This window comes from Nomascus leucogenys, chromosome 12 (genome assembly GCF_006542625.1).
Source record: "Nomascus leucogenys isolate Asia chromosome 12, Asia_NLE_v1, whole genome shotgun sequence".
Lineage (NCBI taxonomy): Eukaryota > Metazoa > Chordata > Mammalia > Primates > Hylobatidae > Nomascus > Nomascus leucogenys.
The window spans coordinates 9,190,626-9,212,894 of NC_044392.1; the positions used below are offsets into that span (position 1 = coordinate 9,190,626).

At 39.3% G+C, this 22,269-nt stretch overlaps 1 protein-coding gene and 1 non-coding gene across 2 annotated transcripts in view; both read left to right on the top strand.

The window, feature by feature from the left end:
* RLF (rearranged L-myc fusion) overlaps positions 1-22,269 on the top strand; it is a 75,617-nt gene that overhangs the window by 12,256 nt on the left and 41,092 nt on the right. Inside the window, exons 2-3 of the mRNA XM_030823548.1 lie at positions 15,861-16,015; positions 17,581-17,662. Of these exons, the coding sequence (XP_030679408.1) occupies positions 15,861-16,015; positions 17,581-17,662 (237 nt within the window). The remainder of the gene's footprint in view (positions 1-15,860; positions 16,016-17,580; positions 17,663-22,269) is intronic.
* On the top strand, positions 4,726-4,832 carry LOC115837703. The gene has a single exon (XR_004032763.1). It is a non-coding gene; the product is annotated as a U6 spliceosomal RNA (small nuclear RNA).

Below are 22,269 nucleotides of genomic sequence, written 5' to 3' on the forward strand. Positions count from 1 at the left end.
TAAAACTAGATTTTGTCCAATCATTATGATCATGTAATCTTTTTTTTTTTTTTTTTTTAAGACAGAGTGTTGTTCTGTTGCTTAGGCTGTAGTGCAGTGTTACAATCTCAGCTCACTGCAACCTCTGCTTCCTGGATTCAGGCGATTTTCATGCCTCAGCTTCCTGAGTAGCTGGGATTACAGGTGTGCGCCATCACACCCAGCTAATTTTTTGTATTTTTAGTAGAGACGGGGTTTCGCCATGTTGGCCAGGCTGGTCTCAAACTTCTGGCCTCAAATGATCTGCCCACCTTGGCCTTCGGAAGTGCTGGGATTAAAGCCATGAGCCACTGTGCCAGGCTGATCATGTAATCTTGAGATTTTAGGTCTCTTTGAAGTTCTCATGAAGCAGAACATGTTCAAAGAATTATAATTAGAGCTATAGCCTAACCTGAAGTCATTGGAATGTGTGATACACTTTTGTGATTGATGGTGGCTCTGTGAGAGGTTTGTCAGTGTAGTCATTTATTGATCATTTATTGATCTCTTATAATCAATTCTTCTAAACTCTGGAAGACTAAGTCATAGCTGAATAACTGGAAAGACTGTAGTGCTTTCTATTAGCTAACTTTAAAAAATATTGTGACCTGGCCGGGCACGATGGCTCACGCCTGTAATCCCAGCACTTTGGGAGGCTGAGGCGGGTGGATCATGAGGTCAGGAGTTTAAGACCAGCCTGGCCAAGATAGTAAAACCCCATCTCTACTAAAACTACAAAAATTAGCCAGGCGCAGTGGCAGGCGCCTGTAATCTCAGCTACTCAGGAGGCTGAGGCAGGAGAATCGCTTGAACCCGGGTGACAGTGGTTGCAGTGAGCCAAGATTGCAGCACTGCACTCCAACCTGGGTGACAGAGTGAGACTCTGTCTCAAAAAAAAAAAAAAAAAGTGACCTTTATATGTTTTCAAATAGAGTGCCACCAAATGGATGTATGACCTTGGGGCAAGTCAGCTTGTTATTTGGGGGCCTCATATTGCTCCCTAAATGAGATGCTCTTTAAGGTTTGATTCTGCTCCAAAATTATATAACTCTATTGAAAAATATTTGCTATATAAGATTTATTTTCTAAGTCATCTCCAAATATTTGTCTTGTATATTATTATCAAAATAAATTAATCTTTTAAAAGTATGTTTTATTTGTACCATACCTATGTATTGTATAAAATAGACACAGAAATACATAAAAGGGGTGAAATTTTTAAAAACTCATTTGAATGTAAGTATTAATATTATATTCCTTCTCTCTGATGGATTATTATTTGCCCCTGTAGAATAAATGCCCATCCCAGTGGAAACTACTGATTAGAACTGGAAGTATTTGCATTAGTTATGCTCACTCTCTTTATTTGGTTTTTTCTTCTTAGTGAAATCTTGATTTCGGTCTTTAAAGGACATTGTCAGTGAAAATGTTAAATCAAGGGGCCAAGCACAGTGGCTCACACCTGTAATCCCAGTGCTTTGAGAGGCCAAGGCGGGAGGATCTCTTGAAGCTAGGAGTTCGAGACCAAGACTGGGCAACATAGTGAGACTCTGTCTCTACAAAAATTTTTTAAAAGTTAGTTGGGCATTGTGGTGTCCTAGCTATGTGGGAGGCTGAGGCAGGAAATCCCTTAAGCTGAAGAGTTTGAGGTTACAGTGAGCTGTGTTTGTGCCGCTGCATTCCAGCCTGAGCAGGAGAACCAAGACTCTGTTCTGTTATGGTGGGGGGGGGGGGGGGAGTTAAATCTAGACCAGACGTTCCCCTAAAGTCCTAACAGTAAATGTGCATAAAACATCACATTTGGATCAGTCTTGTGTTTTACTGTCATGTGAAATGGAGAACATATATGTATATTTGAACTTAACAAGATTTCACTTAAAATTCTCATTCTGGCCAGGCACGGTGGCTCACGCCTGTAATCCCAGCACTTTGGGAGGCCTAGGCAGGTGGATCATGAGGTCAGGAGTTCGAGACCAGCCTGGCCAGTATGGTGAAACCCTGTCTCTACTAAAAATACAAAAATTAGCTGGGCGTGGTGGCAGGTGCCTGTAATCCCGGCTGCTTGGGAGGCTGAGGCAGGAGAATTGCTTGAACCCAGGAGGCGGAGGTTGCAGTGAGCTGAGATCGAGCCATTGCACTCCAGCCTGGGTGACAGAGTGAGACTCTGACTCAAAAAATAATAATAGTTCTCATTTCATTCGGGAGGCTGAGGCAGGAGAATCTCTTGAACCCGGGAAGTGGAGGTTGCAGTGACCAGAATTGTGCCACTGCACTCCAGCCTGGGTGACAGAACAAGACTCCGTCTCAAAAAAAAAAGTACAATTTGGTGAGCTTTGGCATATCTTAATATCCATGAAACCATCAAGATTATGATTATATCCATCATCCCTAGAAGTTTCTTCCTACTGCTTTGTATTCCCTTTCTTACCCTCCTCTTGTATACATACCCTCCCATCCTCACTTAACTACTGATTTGCTGTCTCTATAAATTAGATTGCATTTTTAAGAATTTTATATAAATACTGGCCAGGCACAGTGGCTCACGCTTGTAATCCCAGCACTTTGGGAGGCCGAGGCGGGCGGATCACAAGGTCAGGAGATCGAGACGACGGTGAAACCCCGTCTCTACTAAAAAAATACAAAAAAAAAACAATTAGCCGGGCGTGGTGGCGGGCGCCTGTAGTCCCAGCTACTCGGAGAGGCTGAGGCAGGAGAATGGCGTGAACCCGGGAGGTGGAGCTTGCAGTGAGCCGAGATTGCGCCACTGCACTCCAGCCTGGGCGACAGAGCGAGACTCCGTCTCAAAAAAAAAAAAAAAAAGAAAAAGAATTTTATATAAATACTATAATCATATAGTCTCTCTTTTTTGGCATCTCTCTGTGTAATTATTGAAATCATTCATCTTGTATATATCAGTAGTTTATTGATGAGTATTCATTATAATGGATATATCATCATTTGTTTATTTACCTGTTGATAGACATTTGAATTATTTCCAGTTTTTGACTACTACAAATCAAGCTGTTATGAACATTTTGTGTGGAAGTCTTTGTATGGACAGATGCTTTTTCTTTTCTTTTGGGTAAATACCTAGGTGGAATGGCTGGGTCACATGACAGGTTTTCTGGAGTAGTTGTATTATTTTACATTCACATCAACGCTGTATGAGAGTTCTAGTTTTCTACCTCCTCACTAACACTTGGTGTGGCCAGTGTTTTTCATTTTAGCCACTCTAAAATTACTGTTAGTTCATTGTGATTCTAATTTGCATTTCCCTAATGGCTTTTTAAAATTTTGAGATAGGGTCTCACTCTGTCACCCAGGCTGCAGTGGTGTAATCTTGGCTCACTGCAGCCTCTGCCTCCCAGGCTCAGGTGATTCTCCCATGACAGCCTCCCAAATAGCTGGGACCACAGGCTTGTATTACCACACCTGGCTAATTTTTTTGTAACGGCGGGATTTTGCCACATTGCCCAGGTTGGTCTCGAACTTTTGGTCTCAAACGATCCTCCCGCATTGGCCTTCCAAAATGCTGGGGTTACAGGCGTGAGCCACTGTGCCTGGCCCTAATGACTTATGTCACGTGTCTTTTCATATGTTTGTTTGCCATCCTTATATCTTCTTTGACGAAGTGTCTAAATCTTTGCCATTGAAAAATAGTTGTTTTCTTATTGTTGAATTTTGAGAGGTGTTGTGTTTTTGTTTCTGATATATGCTTTGCAAAGATTTTCTCCCTAGGTTTTGCCTTCTCTCTTTTTGTTATTCTCTTAAGAAAAGAGAATTTGTTATTCTCTTAACAAAAGAGTATTTCTTTCTTTTTTATTTATTTCTTTTTTTAATTAATTAATTTTTTTCGAGACCGAGTCTCACTTCATTGCCCATGCAGGAGTGCAATGGCGCGACCTTGACTCACTGCAACCTCCGCCTCACAGGTTCAAGCGATTCTCCTGCCTCAGACTCCTGAGTAGCTGGGAACAGGCGCCCGCCACCACACCCGGCTAATTTTTGTATTTTTAGATGAGACAGGGTTTCGCCATGTTGGCTAGGCTGGTCTTGAACTTCTGACCTCAAGTGATCTGCCCGTGCTGGGCTTATCAGCGTGAGCCACCACAACCAGCCTTAACAGTGTATTTCTTTCTTTCTTTCTTTCTTTCTTTTTTTTGAGACAGTCTTGGTCTGTCACCCCAGGCTGGAGTGCAGTGGTGTGATCTCAGCTCACTGCAAGCTCCGCCTCCCGGGTTCACCCCATTCTCCTGCCTCAGCCTCCCAAGTAGCTGGGACTACAAGTGCCTGCCACCACACCTGGCTAATTTTTTTTTTTTTTTTTTTGTATTTTTAGTAGAGATGGGGTTTCACGGTGTTAGCCAGGATGGTCTGTATCTCCTGACCTCGTGATCTGCCCGCCTCGACCTCCCAAAGTGCTGGGATTACAGGTGTGAGCCACTGCGCCAGCCAACAGTGTATTTCTAAGAACATAAATTCTTAATATTGATAAATTGTGTTTTTCCCATTATGTCTAAGAAATCTGTCTAATCTGAGACCACAGAGATGTTCTGCTATTTTCTTCTGGAGATTGTATAGTTTTAGGTTTTACATTTAAGTCTATGATTCATTTGGAGTTAATTTTTATATACGGTGTGAGGGATGGTTGGAAAGTTCTTTAGATATAGATATAGGTATATCTAAAGAACTTTTAAAAAGTCACTCGTGCTTGCTTCAGCAGCACATACATTAAAATTGGAACGATACAGAGAAGATTAGCCTGGTCCCTGTGCAAAGATGACCTGCAAATTTTTGAAGTGTTCTGTATTTTTCAGGGAGTCTCAGGCCAAGGATGTCATCAAAGAGTACTTCAAATGCAGTAAATGAACAGATAAATCTTTGGCTCACAAAAATCTTTGGCTCACAAAAAAATAAAAATAAAAACATATATAGATAGGTATATAGATATATCTATAGATATGTATGTTATATATTTATAGCTATATATATGAGTGATTTTTTAAAAAGTTGCAGCACCATTTGTTGAAAACCTGTCCTTTCTCCACTGAATTGTTTTTGCACCTTATTGAAAATTAGCCATACATGTGTGAGTCTCACTCTGGATTCTATTCTGTTTCATTGATCTGTTTGTCTACTCTGATGCCAATACCACACTCTTATGTTGCATTTTCAAACAAAATATAATATACTATGAAAGCTATATAGCACATAGAGACAGGAAATAGAATAGTGGTCGCCAAGGGCTAGAAGGAGGGGAGAATGGGGAGTTGTTTTTTTAATGAGTTTGGAGTTTCAGCTTTGTAAGATGACAGGAGTTCAGTGGGTAGATGTTCGAGTGGCAGCACAACAATGTAACAATGTGAATACTTAATACCACAGAAATATACACTTAAAAATTGTTCAGATGGTAAATTTCATATGTATTTTACCACCATTTTGAAAAAATAGTTCGAACCCAAAGCTGTCTTTGGTGGTTTTTTTTTGTTTGTTTTTTGTTTTTTTGGAGAGATGCGATATTGCTATGGTCTTTTGTTTTGTGTTTTTTTTTTTTCCCAGAGATGAGGGTTTGATATATTTAGCCCAGGCTGGTCTCGAACTCCTGAACTCAAGCAGTCCTCCCGCCTTGGCCTCCCAAAGTGCTGGGATTACAGGCATGAGCCACTGGTATCCAGCCTTACCACCATTTTTTATTTTTATATTTTGAGATGGAGTCTCGCTGTGTCGCCCAGGCTGGAGAGCATTGGTGCGATCTCAGCTCACTGCAGCCTCCACATCCCGGGTTCAAGTGATTCTCCTGCCTCAGCTTCCCCAGTAGTTGGGACTGCAGGCCTGTGCCACCACGCCCGGCCAATTTTTGTATTTTTAATAGAGACAGCGTTTCGCCATGTTGGCTAGGCTGGTCTGGAACTTCCGATCTCAGGTGATCCACCTGCCTGGGCCTCCCAAAGTGCTGGTATTACAGGCATGAGCCACCACACCCAGCCTTTACCACCATATTTAAAAAAGCTATTTTGTAGGATGCCGGTGCAAAATGGGTAGTCAGTTTCAGTTGACTGACTTCAGAAAATGAGACCCAGAGAGGTTATCTGGCAATTGATGGGGCAGAGATTTGAAACTGTAGCCAGAATGCCTGTTATTTCCCTCTGTTGTTACACAACTACCTCAGAATTCTAATACTTTTACCCAGCATGATAAAGTTTGAACTTTACAATCTCCAAATTTAAGAACTATTGTAAATCAGTGCTTTTAGTAATAATGGCTCGCTAATGCAGAAATGGAGGATAGTTTGAATTTATCCTCCCTGCCCCCGGCCCCCGTCATCTTCCCTTTGCATGCTCATCCACTTTAGTTTCTTGAAAATTTCTAATCTAAAATTTCTAGACTTAAAGTTAACTCTTTTTTTTTGGGGGGGGGTACTTTTATTGTGGTAAAGTTTACATAACATAGAATTTACCATCTTAACCATTTTTGAGTGTACAGCTTAGTGGCATTAAGTACATTCACATTGTTGTGCAACCATTACCTCTATCCATCCATCCATCTCCAGAACTTCGTCATCTTCCCAAAGAGAAACTATGTACCCATTAAATACTAACTCCGCATTCCCTTTTTTCTTCACCTTCTGGCAACCATCATTCTACTATCTGTCTCTATGAATTTGACTATTCTTAGGTACCTCATATAAGTGAAGTTGTACAGTATTTGTCTTGTTGTGACTGCCATATTTCACTTAATATAGTGTCCTCAAGATACATCATGTATCATGTGTCAGAATTTTCTTCCCCTGTAAGACTGAATAATACTCCATTTTATGGATATATCACTTGTTCGTCTGTTCATGAACACTTGGGTTTCTTCCTCCTTTTGGCTATTGTAAATAATGTTGCTGTGAACACGTGTGTACAAATAACTCTTCAAGATCTGCTGTCACTTCTTTGGGATGTGTACACTGAAATGAAATTGTTGGATCATATGGTATTTCTGTTTAATTTTTGGAGGAACCACCATACCATTTTCCAAACCACTGCAGCATTTTACATTTTTACCAGCAATGCACAGGGGTTCCTGTTTCTCCATGCCCTTGCTAACACTTGGTCTGTTCTTTACTTTTCTTTCCTTTTTTTTTGAGACAGGGTCTTGCTCTGTCACCCAGGCTGGAGTGCAGTCGCATGATCTTGACTCATTGTAACCTCTGCCTCCTGGAATCAAGCGATTTTCCTGCCTCAGCCTCCTGAGTGGCTGGGATTATAGTTGCCTACCACCATTTCTGGCTAATTTTTGTATTTTTTTCAGTAGAGACAGGGTTTCACCACGTTGGCCAGGCTGGTCTCAAACTCCTGACCGCAAGTGATCAACCTGCCTTGGCTTCTCAAAGTACTGGGATTACAGGTGTGAGCCACTTGGCCTGACCTCTTTTATTTTAGATAATAGTCATCCTAATGGGTGTGAAGTCGTATCTCATTGTGGTTTTGATTTGGATTTCCCTAATTAGTGGTGTTTCACATCTTTTCATGTGCTTATTGGCCATTTGTACGTCTTCCTTGGAGAAGTGTCTTTTCAAGTCTTCTGCCCAATTTTTAATTGGCTTGTTTTGTGTTGTTGAGTTTTAGGAGGTCTTTATGTGTTTAGATATTAATTGATCAACAGATAGATGATTTGCTGTATTTTCTCCCATGTTACGGGTTGCCTTTTTACTCTCTTGATAGTGTCCTTTGATGCACAGAAGTTTTTAATTTTGATGAAGTCCAGTTTATATATTTTTATTTGTGTTGCTTGTGCTTTTGGTATCATAGTCAAGAAATAATTGCCAAATCCAATGTAATGAAGCTATTTATCTATGTTTTCTCCTGAAGTTTTATCATTTTAGTTCATATGTTTAGATCTTTGATCCATTTCAAGTTGGTTTATGTATATGGTGTAAGGTAAGGTCCAGCTTCAGTCTATTGTATGTGAATATTTGGTTTTCCTAACATTGTTGAATGAAAAGGCTGTCTTTGGCCAGCTGCAGTGGCTCATGCCTGTAATCCCAGCACTTTGGGAGGCCAAGGTGGATGGATTACTTGAGGTCAGGAGTTTGAGACCAGCCTGGCCAATATGGCGAAACCCCATCTCTTCTAAAAATACAAAAATTAGCCAGGTGTGGTGGCTCGTGCCTATAGGCCCAGGTACTTGAGAGAATGAGACAGGAGAATCGCTTGAACCTGGGAGGTGGAGGTTGCATTGAGCCGAGATGGCACCACTGCACTCCGGCCTGGGCAGCAGAGCGAGACTCCATCTCAAAAAGAAAAGAAAATGCTGTCTTTTTCCCTTTGAGTGGTCTTCGCACCCTAGGTGAAAATCATTTTCATTTGACCACATATACAAGGATTTATTTCTTGGCTTTCTGTTAGATTCCATTGGTCTGTGTGTCTTTTATGGATAACTCTGTAGTAATTAGGTGCTTAGATTATTAAAGGAATATATGAAAAATTTTCTTGAACTGCAACAGTGATGAAAAGAATGTAAATTGAATAAACAAAGTATTGTATTCTATTAAGCTGATCCTCACAAGTTATATTAAAATTATAATATCTAATAATTGTTACAGCTCTTCAGTCTGTCACCCTGTAACACCAATAATAGGAAGGTACATTGGAACAAATTTTCCAGAGCAGAATTTGACACTGTGTAAAGCCTTAAAAATTATGCCACCAGCAATTCCATTTATAGGACATTATTATAAGAAAATTGTCATGGATACATGGGAAAAGTTAGATAAGGGGTGCTCATTTTAGTGTTATAGGGGTGTTCATCTTAATATTATATATAATACTGCAAAGTTAGAAGCCGTTATGTCCATAAATAAAGAATTGGGTAATAGTATCCACACAAGGTTGTGCAGCCATAAAAACACTGACATTGAAGAAAACTTTACAATAAATGGAAAGACGTTATAGCATGATTCTATTAAAATGTTCGTTTTAGGCATTAAAAAAACCCTCAAGCGGCCAGCATGGTGGCTCATGCCTGTAATCCCAGCACTTTGGGAGCCCGAGGTGAGCAGATCACGAGGTCAAGAGATTGAGACCATCCTGGCCAACATGGTGAAACCCCGTCTCTACTAAAAATACAAAAAATTAGCCAGGCATGGTGGCGGGCGCCCGTAATCCCAGCTACTCAGGAGGCTGAGGCAGGAGAATCTCTTGAACCTGGGAGGCGGAGGTTGCAGTGAGCGCAGATCGCACCACTGCACTCCAGCCTGGTGACAGAGGGAGACTCCGTCTCCAAAAAAAAAAAAAAAAAGAAAAGAAAAGAAAAGGAAAACCCCTCAAGCTTAATGTATTGCCTGTTAATAGTGGTCTGTTTCTGGGTGGTGGTATTATGGGTTATTAAAATTTTTTTGCATATGTATTTATCAATGTTATGTTACTTTTATGACAAGACAGCAAAAGGCATTTTTAAAAATTGAAAATGAAATGAAACTAGAAAGCATAGTTAAATCCTGTGACAGAATCGGTATCTAAAAATAATCTTAGTATTCTGAGATTGATGGACTGAATCCAGTGAAATTTAATCAGGATGGATGAAAAAAGTATAGATAGATAGATAGATAGATAGACAGAGTAATAAGTTAGTCATATCGCTGGCTTTAAGAAAACCACCTATAACCAATATAGAAAATGAGGCAGGGGGCATAGTAGCAGCATATGTTAAAGACTTAGGGGGTTTAATTTACTCTAGCCACTTAACTTTCTGGTTGTAAGCAGCCTGCTGTTCTCTCCCCATTTCATTTCGTCTCACTCTCAGCTTAGTCTCTTGATGGGAAACCTCCATCAAGAGATGCTTCCTCATACTGACATTTAAGTCTCATCAGCATTTACTCTGATCTGTTCTAGTTATCTAGTTGTCTATTCATCTTTTCTGACTTTTTTCAAGTTCTTTCTTTGGAGTCCTCCTGTTCCCCTCACTTATGCTCATACTTCAGAGATCCGCCTCAAGTGCTGCCCTCTCCTCTCCTAAAATGTGACTGCACTACAAGTCTACCTCTTGTAGTGCAGTCACATTTTACTGAAATATATAATTCTGGGAATTTCACATGTTGAGAAATGTAAATCAAGGTTTCTTGCTTTATGTGCAAAATTTGAAATAATTCAAACCCCTCTCTATTAGAAAACATGTAACTTCCTATTGCCATAGAACATACAGCTTTAAAAAGAAACACTAGCTATCTTTTGTCAGTTTTTTGTGACCCAGCAGCATTCTGAAGTACAGGATATCTGTCAGTGCCATTGCTTGAAAACATTCCCCAGAAGCATTCACTTTAGAATGGAAGTTCTAAAGAAGAAGGCCAAATGATGACCATGACACAACTTGCTGCAAAAATATTAAAGCTGTTGCTGGGGGTGAGGGGGCAGAATTTAAAAGCACACTTAAAATAGTTGAATTGTGAAAAGGCATAAAGAAAGCATGGTGATTAAGTGTGGGCTGAGGAGCCAGATGGCTCTAGTTCAAATCCTGAATCTAACACTTACCTACTGGATGACTTTGGCCAAATAATTCAATCTCTCATGTTTCCTCATTAAAAAAAAAAAAAAAATTCCCAAAAGACAACTTGACAGTGGCTTCTCATTTTTGAAATGGGCTGATAATAACTCCTAGCTCATGGAGTTGTGCATATTAAATAAGTTATTGGCCTGTAAAGCTCTTAGGAAGTGCCTAACCCGTACTATGTGCTCAGTAAATATAACTAATTATTTCATTAGGAAAGTTAATCCTGAACTGTGTGAAATTTAAATTGGAATGTATTCTTTACATTAAATGTGACCATCCTGAAGGAAATTCTTTCTTGATAGTTTCAAAGAATAGTTAGAATGCTGCCAAGCTCCTTGAAACCATGTAGTAAGAAATGTAGATAGAATTGAGGGTGAGGGGAGAGTTTTTTTGCTTTGAAAATGTAGTCATGCTTATTAAAGAAAATTTGAGAAGTTTAGAAAAGTGTAAAGATGACAAAAATTGCTCGTATTCCTGCTAACTCAGTGCTAACCATGTAAGCATTTTAGTTAATTTCTTCTAGTCATTTTCCCCTTGGACATTAATTTTTTCAATGTACAGACATACGTGATTATAACACATACACAGAACTAGAGGTTATTTAGCCTAGAGAAGTGAACCAATGTAGCAGTCTAGATGAGGGATATTGGGGGCCCGGTTTAGGTGAATGGCTACAGAGATAAAGCATAGGGACAGGAGACAAAGATATTTCTGAGATAGAATCAACAAACTTTGGTGTGATGGTTTCAAAGATAGTTTTTTAGCTCTGGCTCCTGAAAGGAGGCAGATGGAACATAGGAGGAAGAGCATATTTGCTGGGGAAGATGTTTGGTTTTGGACATGCTGAGTTTGAGATTTGAATAGGACATCCAGATGGAAATATGTAATAGGCAGTTGAGGTATATAGCAAGGACTTGAGAGAGTAACTTGAGGGTAATCTGCTTGGGATGTGAATGAGAGCACCGAATAGTCAAATATGGTGCCTAAGTGAGCTAATTTTTTACATATATATCTGACCCCTTAGTATATATCATAGCCTTTCAGGGGCAGGAATAGAGTCTCCATCCTTACTTCCCAGCACAGTACAAAATAGTAGGTATTTGTGGAATGAGTTAACTGAAACAAAAGAGAGAGGCCATTAATTTGGTCACTGTAGAATGAACTTTAGGAGGTCATCTTTATCATTTATTGCCCCTTTTCTCTTCAGTTGTGATTTCAGTTCCTAAAGAAAAATAAGAGACCGTGGCTGGCTACAGTGGCTCACACCTGTAATCTCAGCACTTTGAGAGGCCAAGGTGGGAGGATCACTTGAGGCCCAGGAATTTGAGACAAGACTGGGCAGCAAAGAGACCCTGTCCCTACAAAAAAAAATTTTTTTTTAATTGGCTGGGCATGGTGATGCACTTCTCCAGTCCTAGCTACTCAGGAGGCTGAGGTGGGTGGGAGAGAGGATCACTTGAGCCTAGGAGTTTGAGGTTACAGTGAGCTGTGATTGTACCACTGAACTCTAGCCAGGTTTAAGCAATTCTCCAGCCTCAGCCTCCCAAGTAGCTGGGACTAGAGGCATGCGCCACCACGCCCGGCTACTTTTTGTATTTTTAGTAGAGACGGGGTTTCACCATGTTGGCCAGGCTGGTCCGAACTCCTGACCTCAAGTGATACACCTGCCTCGGCCTCCCAAAGTGCTGGGATTACAGGCGTGAGCCACCTTGCCTAGTTCAGTTTTTTAAATGCAAGATTAGGTTGAAAGGATTACAGCCATCCTGTTATTTGGATGGCTGTAATCCTTTCAACCTAATCTTGCATTAAAAAAAAAAAAAAAAAAGCCGGGCGCAGTGGCTCCCAGCACTTTGGGAGGCTGAGGCAGGCAGGTCACGAGGTCAGGAGCTCGAGACCATCCTGGCTAACACGGTGAAACCCCGTCTCTACTAAAAATACAAAAAAAAAAAAAAAAAAAAGGTTAGCCAGGCATGGTGGCGGTTGCCTGTAGTCCCAGCTACTTGTGAGGCTGAGGCAGGAGAATGGCGTGAACCCGGGAGGTGGAGCTTGCAGTGAGCCGAGATCGCCCCACTGCACTCCAGCCTGGGCCGACAGAGTGAGACTTTGTCTCAAAAGAAAAAAAAGAAACCACAAAGGCTGGGTGCGAGGTGGCTCTTGCCTGTAATCCCAGCACTTTGGGAGGCCAAGACAGGCGGATCACTTGAGGTCAAGAGTTGGAGACCAGCCTGGCCAACATGGTGAAACCCCGTCTCTACTAAAAACAGAAAAATTAACCGAGCCTGGTGGCGCACAGTTGTAATCCCAGCTACTCGGGAGCCTGAGGTGGAAGGATCCACTTGAATCTGGAAGGTGAAGGTTGCAGTGAGCCGAGATTGCACCACTGCACCCCAACCTGGGCGACAGAGTGAGACTTCATAAAAAAAAAAAAAAAGAAAATACCTGGCCAGCCACAGTGGTTCATGCCTGTAGTCCCAGCTACTTGGGAGGCTGAGGTGGGAGGATCACCAGCAGTGATAGAAGGAGACTCTGTCTCAATTAAAAAAAAAAAAAAAAAAGTGATAATGAAGAAGATTGATTATTCCAGCCATTCTTCACATACGCAGAGTATGCTTATAGTGGGTATAAGAGATCTCACTACTTAATTTGAACCAACACATGAAGGGGTAAAGATTTAGGAATATAAAAAGTATAAATTAGTATAGAGCAAACTGGAAGTTCCTCAAGAGTATTGAATCTTTGAAATTGTGTAACTTATAGAAGTCCTGGTGGAATGTCTGTCAGAAGCTATTAGATTGGTGGCAAGAGCATTCGAAGTGGACAGGTGGATTGTGGAAAGACTAACCCCATCTGTATGCACTCTGTCCTTCTCTTTGCATACTTTAGTTAGCAGTTGGTTAATTTGCATGTGTGGTTTCAGCCATCATGTTGTATTGACTCATTCTGAAAGCTCTGTGAGGATAGGCCACATGTCTGCCCGCCCCCACCGCATCTAGCACTTTATGTGTGATAATCTATTGAAAAATATTTGTCAAATGAATAAAATGGTGAATGTATTCAGCAGACGTTTAGTGAGACTTGAGAATGTCCTATGGGGGTGGAAGTGGGTAGAGGAGTGGTAGGCCTATAAAGATTGATGAGACATAATGTCTGACTTTAAGGAACATAAAATCTGGCCCTAAATATAAATTTTTGAAACTCCTTAATTCTTAGATTAGCCAATGCAGACAGTAAGTAACTTACTGACCTAAACCAGAATCTTTTTGTAACATAGATTTTAATAAATTTCTTTTCTTTTTTTTTTTTTTTTTTTTTTTTTTTGAGACAGTCTCGCTCTGTCGCCAGGCTGGAGTGCAGTGGCGCAATCTTGGCTCACTGCAACCTCCGCCTCCCAGGTTCAAGCGATTCTCCTGCCTCAGCCTCCTGAGTAGCTGGGACTACAAGCACGTGCGACTACGCCCATCCAATTTTTGTATTTTTAGAGATGAGGTTTCACCCATGTTGGCCAGGATGGTCTCGATCTCTTGACTTCATGATCCATCCGCCTTGGCCTCCCAAAGTGCTGGGATTATAGGCATGAGCCACAGCACCTGGCTGATTTTAATAAATTAGGTGAAATCTTAGTTATATAACAGACACTCGTTCTGCATTCTCTACTAATTCAGCTGGGAAGCAGGATTGCTTAGGGGTCAGTTTTATAATGTTACTCAGTTTTTTTATTTTATTAAAATTAGGGATTTGATTAAGTGGTGACATGATGCTCTTCTGAAATTACAGAAGGGCATTTATCTAAAGTGACTGTGACCAAGTAGCAAGATACTTAATTGAGTAGGTGGGTATACTAAAAATAGCTCAACTGACTATAATGATTCAGGTATGCAAAGATCAGATAATGCAATATGTTAGTTAAGAGAATTTTTACTGTATATGGTATAATGGTCTATGGTATATTTCCTTGTAAGTTGTTTCTCTCTCTCTTTTTTTTACATTTTAAAGTAATCAAGATGATGCTAATAGTTACCAGAACTCATACGGGGACCGTTTGTGTGGAAACTAAAGCTGCAGAAAATCCAGCAGAATCCTGCACTACTATTGTAGCTATTTGTAGTTGTTTAGGCAGAAAAATCAAAGACAGGAAGTTAGGAATCTTTGAAGACATTATTCTGGGGTAATGAATTCAGATAAGATGTATTTCACTCATGTTAAAGCTATCTTCTGAAAATAAGACTTGCCTATAGAAGTATCCCCAACCAAAAGCCTATTAGGAACTCCTAGCCCAGTCAGACAGAATGTGTATTCCAGGGAGAAGACTGTATCCTGCTTATGTTAGGCTGTAATACATACTTCAGGTCTTAACTAGATATACCAATTAAGCATAGGCAAAACCTAATCAGTTGTCAGAAGGAAGATATATATGAACAAGAGAGAAAACAACTCCATGGAACTCAGAAGGAGAGTCCCCAAACATGAATTTGGCAGTGATTTTTCAACACTGTCCAGGGAGAACATAAGCCAGCTTTCCACCATCATTTGAACAAATTCTTAGTGATAGGACATACATAATTTATCAGGCTTTATTGTGGTTTCATTTTATTTTGGTTTAGATTCCATACTCACCAGATAACTTCTCAGATGCCACAGTATGAGGAATAGGGTACCCTGTGTGGTAAGAGGACTATTCCCCCCATTGTAACCAAATAAACTGGCATTTGGCCTATATGGTAATTTTCTTCATAAACTTTATAAAAAATAAATATACATTTTGTTGAGGATACAGGGGTAGTGAAAAATAAAAATATCAACATAACATTAACCTTTTACAAATTAGTTAGCATAAATTAACCCTTGGAAGCCTAATCAATTCCATGTGTCCAGAAAAAAAAAAAAAAGGATTTTATGGCACTGTAGAACTGAGAGTCATACTCAGGAATAATTCATCTCTTGTTGTAGATGGCAGGGATCATAGTCTTATTCTTATGTACCCAGTGCTTGGCACATGGTTGAAGACTCATTATTGAATTATAGAGATGGCAATTCCAGAGCTACAGTGAGAACAACTAGACATTTTATGGCTCTACTCTTAGAATTATTCTGACATCAAAAGAGTAGTTCTGCCATTTCTTTAACTCAGCAGAAATCATTCATTAAGTGATGAAAATAGAATCTTTTAAACAAACCAGAGCCTTAAAAGGCAAATAAAAGTATATGCATCTGTTAGAAAAAAAATGGGAGAGCTATGTGGTGTGTTTGAGGACAAAGACAATCTGTTTCATTATTTTTATTTGTAAATAATTTTTAATTTTATTTTGTAGACCTTATTGCAATATGCAAGCAACAAGAATGCGTCAGAACATATTGTGTATCTTCTGGAGGTATATCGACTTGCCATCCAAAGCTTTGCCAGTGCACGTCCGTACTTAACTACCGAATGTGAAGATGTCCTCTTAGTGCTTGGCAGATTAGTACTGTAAGTTTAAGAACTTAAATCACTCTTAAAATTGAGTACCATTGGTCGTTTTGTTTGCCTGGTTTCTCTTTACAGTGGCATCACATTTATTCTTCAGAGCACCATTAGAATCATACCATTGAATGAAATTTCCTTCATACTCACGTTCCCAGGAGATACAGTCCAAGTGAAGCTCCAGCCAAGCAACATCATCTTTAACTTGCCTCTAGAGTCTCTTTTCCTATTCAGGCTTGGAATCTGAGAATGATATATTTCTATCCCTTAGGTATAGATTGATTTAAATGACAGAATACCTGGAAACTGGTAGTCTGTGAAGAACATCTTAGCAAAAACAACATGAAATTCTGCAATTTGATTATATTTGAACTAAGAATAATTTTATTAGCAAAAAATATCAGGGTACAGTATAAGATTACCATCTTAAGAAAGAGATCATGATTTAGGGCGGGCACAGTGGTGCACACCTGTAATCCCAGCACTTTGGGAGGAGGCTGAGGCACGAGAATCGCTTGAACCTGGGAGGTAGAGGTTGCAGTGAGCCAAGATGGCGCCACTGCACTCCAGCCTGGGTGGTGGAGTGAGACTGTCTCAAAAAAAAAAAAACAAAAAAAAAAAACAAAAAAAACGATTTAGCTGTTGTTTTAATATTTAGCTGCATAGTAGCAGACACAATTACACCTTTATTGTAATTTTCATCTGCAAATTGAAAAGATACAACAGCCAATCAGTTTGAGCTGGGCATCACCTTGTTCAACTTACAGATTGTTTAGTGAGATGACTTCTAGTCTAGATGGTTTATTTTATTTTTTTTCTAGCCTCACCTGTTTTCCTTCCTATTTTCCAGCGGCCCTTTTTGGAAGACTGGCATTCCTGGTTTTATGATCATATTTTTCCTTTTACCAAGTCCTAGCTTCTGTTTTACCTGTTGTAATCCCTAAGGGGTAAAGGATTATTCTGTAGGGTTTTAGAGAGATGTTGATTCATTGGTATTTTGAGTTGCTCATTATTCAAGTTGTAGTGCATTTCTTTTTTCAAAAAAATCTTCCTGTTATTTCTTTTCTGTGTCTTCTGGATAATAGTCAGAAAAAGGAAACTCTTTTGCTTGGTTTTTTTTAGAGGTAAAGAAACAACTTTGCCAGTCTTCATGCTTCCTCTGCAAGTAACAGAAACCTATAGATAACAGTTACATATATTTATCATTTATCAGCTGAATTGACAGTAGTATGAGCTCCCATTTTTGTCTACTGGAATTAGAATTGTCCTATATGGGTGCCTCTTCACACCCAAATGAACAAAATAAAACTGCTTGGAATGTGATTTCTAAAGAGCTTATTATATTCTTACCAAATGTACTAAAGCAACAATGTAAATATAAAGCCTTGTGGTCTTTCTTTTTTTCCTCCTTTTTAAATTGAACAGTCAATATAAACTCTGAAGCAAATTTTGAAGAGTAAAAACATTTAAAATAGTCTAAACAAATGTAAAATAGATTTTTAATATTGCTGTCATACTCTACTTAATTATTACTGTAACCACCTTTATATACTTACTCATTTTTGTTGTAGGAGTTGTTTTGAATTACTGCTTTCAGTGTCTGAAAGTGAACTGCCATGTGAAGTCTGGCTACCATTCCTTCAGTCTCTACAGGTGAGTTGATTTTAACTCAGAAAAATTTTCTGTATCCAAGACACCTAATTAATTACTGCCAGCAAACTAAAATTGAAACCTTAGAACAAAAACAAGTTTATTATATATTGGTATTAAGGTCATGAAATGATAAAAAGGCCCTTCACATGAAGGGGATGTATTAAAAATGGGTTTTTTTGGTTTGGTTTTGTTTGCCTCTGCATAGTTAGAAATCAACAAAAAAGTTTCATTATTCAAACATAAAGTTTAGACAGCATAAAGCTATCAAAATCATACATGATTATAAAGTAACAGTATTTGGATCCTTCGTAGCATACTTATTGATAACCTTCAATATACAAAACACTATTTTATTACATCTAAGGTTCACCTTTTTCTTCCTAACACTTTAAGAATTGTACCTGGCTGGGTGTGGTGGCTCACCGCTGTAATCCCAACACTTTGTGAGGCCAAGGCAGGCGGATCACCTGAGGTCAGGAGTTCGAGAACAGCTTGGCCAACATGCCAAAACCCTGTCTCTACTAAAAATACAAATATTAGCCAGGCATGGTGGTGGGCACCTGTAATCCCAGCTACTTGGGAGGCTGAGGCAGGAGAATTGCTTGAACCCAGGAGGCAGAGGTTGCAGTGAGCCAAGATCGCGCCACTGCACTCCAGCCTGAGCAACAGAGTGAAACTCCGTCTCAAAAAAAAAAAAAAAAGAGACATAATAAATAATAGACCGGGCATGGTGGTACATACCTATAGTCCCAGCCACTCAGGAGGCTGAGGCAAGAGAATCTCTTGAGCCCAAGAGTCCCACGCTGCAGTGAGATATGATCACACCACTGCACTCCAGCCTGGGTGACAGGGCTCATCCCTAAAATAAAAGGACTCATCTCTAAAAATAAATGCATGCAGTCATTCATTTATTGATCACTAATTATGTACCAATCACTGCTTTACACTACATTTTACTTGTTTTATATCTTCTTTTTTTTGTTTGTTTGTTTTATATCTTCTAATCAAATTACAAACCTTATAGTGTGAGGATTATTTGAATCTCCATTTACAAATGGGGAGACAGGTGAAGAGAGGTTAATTAGCTTGGACAAAGTTACATACACATTTCAAGCCCTGAGCTTACTTTGCTAACTACTTCCTTGAGGACACAGCTTAGACCTGTTTCATGGAGGCACAAATAAAGATGTGCATATTAACAGACACACTTCATTATCTGAACATTTCTTTCCTCTGGAATACATAACCGAAAATGAAATGATATAATGTTCTCTTTAGTGAGAAGAGGATTCTTTGTCATGTTCTTGGCCTATTTAAATCCCTGTAATGCAGTCCTAATATCTCACATATCTGTACAGCTGCTAAAATCATCTTTCATGCATAGCACTTTGATTTTTATCACTCTGTGTTCTGAAGCCTGCCAGTCGTTTTGTTCTGGCGTATGGCATTCTAGAAGGGCAAATCCTAATTAGGACTATTACTACTATATTAATACTGTTTGAGTATCCCATATCTCAAATGCTTAGGGGTATTTTGGATTTTGGAATATTTGCATTACACTTAGTAGTTCAGCATCCCTAATCTGAAAATCCAAAATGCTCCAATGAGCATTTCTTTTGAGTATCGTGTTGATGCTTAGAAAGTTTTGGATTTGAGGAACATTTTGGATTTCAGATTTTTGGATTAGGGATACTCAACCTCTATCCTTTTTAGAGGGAATTCTCTCATATTTCTTTATTCTTTTCTTAGATAGCTTGCTTGCATAAAATAGTTGCCTCTTTTTCCACTTGTGTAAGCTTTTTCAGGTTTATGAGATGTGTAGGATATATTTTTTAACATGTGTTCAGTAAATAAATGTAGTAGGGGTACAAATAAATGTGAAGACATGATCCCTGTTGAAATCCAAAAGATAAAAAGCCCTTAATTTTTCTTATTTTATATTATAAATGGACAAGGCAGCAAATGGTATTCAGGATACTTGTGGTAAGAGAACAGTTTTTATCAGAGCAGGCTGCAGGTAGAATATTTCCCAATTACTATTTATAGCTGAGTAACTTTTTTCCTATGGATATAAAAATATACACTCTGCAAATGATTTTTTAATGAAAAATGAGAGCCTGTTTTCTGCAACTTGGTTTTTTACATAATAATCATGGACATATATCTAAGATTGCATATGTAGATCTCCTGTTTTGATGATCACCTAGAATTCTGTTTTGTGGTTGTGCCTTTAATTGACCAGTGTCTTGCTATTTATTTTAAATGATGCAAGAGTGAACATCTTGAAAAGGGCAGCAGAGTGGTCTTAGCAAAAAAAAAAAAAAAAAAAAAAAAAAAGTGAGCATCTTGTGCTATTATTTCTGTATTGTAGATTTCAAGTGGGCTAGGATATTTCCACCTTAAAAATAAACAAATTGAAGTTTTAAAATTATTCTTGAAATGCTACCATAGTTTTTGTAGTTTTGTAGATTTAATGTTATTTTTAAAAGATAACTTTGCTATATTAGATGTCTATTGGTAACAAAGGATTACACACCATTCTTATTCTGAGTAAACTGTATTTTGAACTTTAACAAATGAAAAAGTAGAGAACTTTTAAAAAGAAACTCACACTGTGGTTTTTATTTCAGTTGCTGCATATCATGGTGGGTGGTAGTATTTTCTGCTAAAGTGTAATGGTACAGGTCAGTTAGACATTATAAATATGGTAAACCTGACACCGCAAATTTTTAACTTTTCACATGTACTCTTTCTCCTCACTCCAAAGTAAATGCGAGTCATTCTAAATTAAGAAGAAAGAAGCCCGAGGACAAGTCAAGCTGTTAAAGGAAAATTGCAGCATTTGTTAAATATTGCTATTGGTGAACTAATAATTAGAAATACTACTTTCCGTATCAATTCCATATTTTAAGTCCTTTCTCAGTAGAAAATAATGCAACATATTGGGTGGGTGTGTGGGTGGGTGTATATGTGTAGTAAAAGCCTATTTTAACATGAAAGTTAAGGGATGGGGGAGACTTTATATCTTGTAGTTTTCACTTGAGTGAATACTAAACTATATTCTTATGCCTGTGAACATTTTTGGCTTATATTTTCCAAAGAAATGTTGATGTAAATGGAAGCTTATGTTCCTAGAGAATTTCAGGAGTTTAAGGGAAACAAGTTAGAATATTAGAACATGGGAACAAGCTCACCGTAATCAATAATCCTCAGTAGTAATAGAGGACAGTGAGACATATACGTAATCATTTATACTGAATTACATTTCTGACTCCTTTTCCCTCACCCTTGAATATAAGAACTTTAATGAAAAAACTCTTGGTAAATACATTTTGTTTGCTGAGTTAATAACTTAGACTTTTCAGGACATTTTATATAGAGCCACCTGTCATTTAAATAGCAAATTTTTAGACGAATTTAAACAATTATATAAAGATTTGTGTCACTAAGTAATACTCCTGTCATTCCTGTTAGAGGAATAGGCAGCTTGTGTGAATACTGCAGAATTCTTTAGAAGAAAGCGGCACCAATGGCTTTAAAATAATTAAATAAACGGGCGCAGTGGCTCATGCCTTTAATCCCAACACTTTGGGAGGCCGAGGCAGGTGGATCACCTGAGATCAGGAGTTCGAGACCAGCCTGGACCAACGTGGCAAAACCCCGTCTCTACTAAAAATACAAAAATTAGCCAGATGTGGTGGCTGTAATCCCAGCTACCTGGGAGGTTGAGGCAGAAGAATCGCTTGAACCAACAAGAGCGAAACTCCATCTTCTCAAAAAAACCCAACAAAACAAAAAAAAAATTAAATCAGCCTCCACCAGGGCTATCATTCAAGTCTTCAGAGTCTGCTAGTAATGTGAGTGATCCCAATAGTAGGGCACTCCAAATATCCTACAGTAATGCAAGGACTTAACTTGAATTGTGGTGATAATTTTACCAGGGAAGAATTCAGGGAAACATTTTAAAGGCACTCTTTTACTTAGTGAAAACATCCTATTTATTTATTTATTTATGAGATGGAGTCTTGTTCTGTCACCCAGGCTGGAGCGCAGTGGCACAATCATGGCTCACTGCAATCTCCACCTCCCAGGCTCAAGTGATTCTCCTGCCTCAGCCTCCCGAGTAGCTGGAACTATAGGCAGGCGCCACCACGCCCGGCTAATTTTTTGTATTTTTAGTAGAGACAGAGTTTTGTCATGTTGGCCACGCTGGTCTTGAACTCCTGACCTCAGGTGATCCACCCGCCTTGGCCTCCCAAAGTGCTGAGATCACAGGCATGAGCCACTGTGCCCAGCCCCATCCTAGTTTTTTTTTTTCTAAAAACAGCAACAGAGGCTGGACACAATAGCTCAACGCCTGTAATCCCAGCACTTTGGGAGGCCGAGGCGGGTGGATCACGAGGTCAGGAGTTCAAGACCAGCCTGGCCAAGATGGTGAAACCCTGTCTCTACTAAAAATACAAAAATTAGCTCGGCGCGGTGACTGACGCCTGTAATTCCAGCTACTCAAGAGGCTGAGGCAGGATAATTGCTTGAACCCAGGGGGTGGAGGTTGCAGTGAGCTGAGATCGCACCACTGCACTCCAGTCTGGGTGACAGAGTAAGAT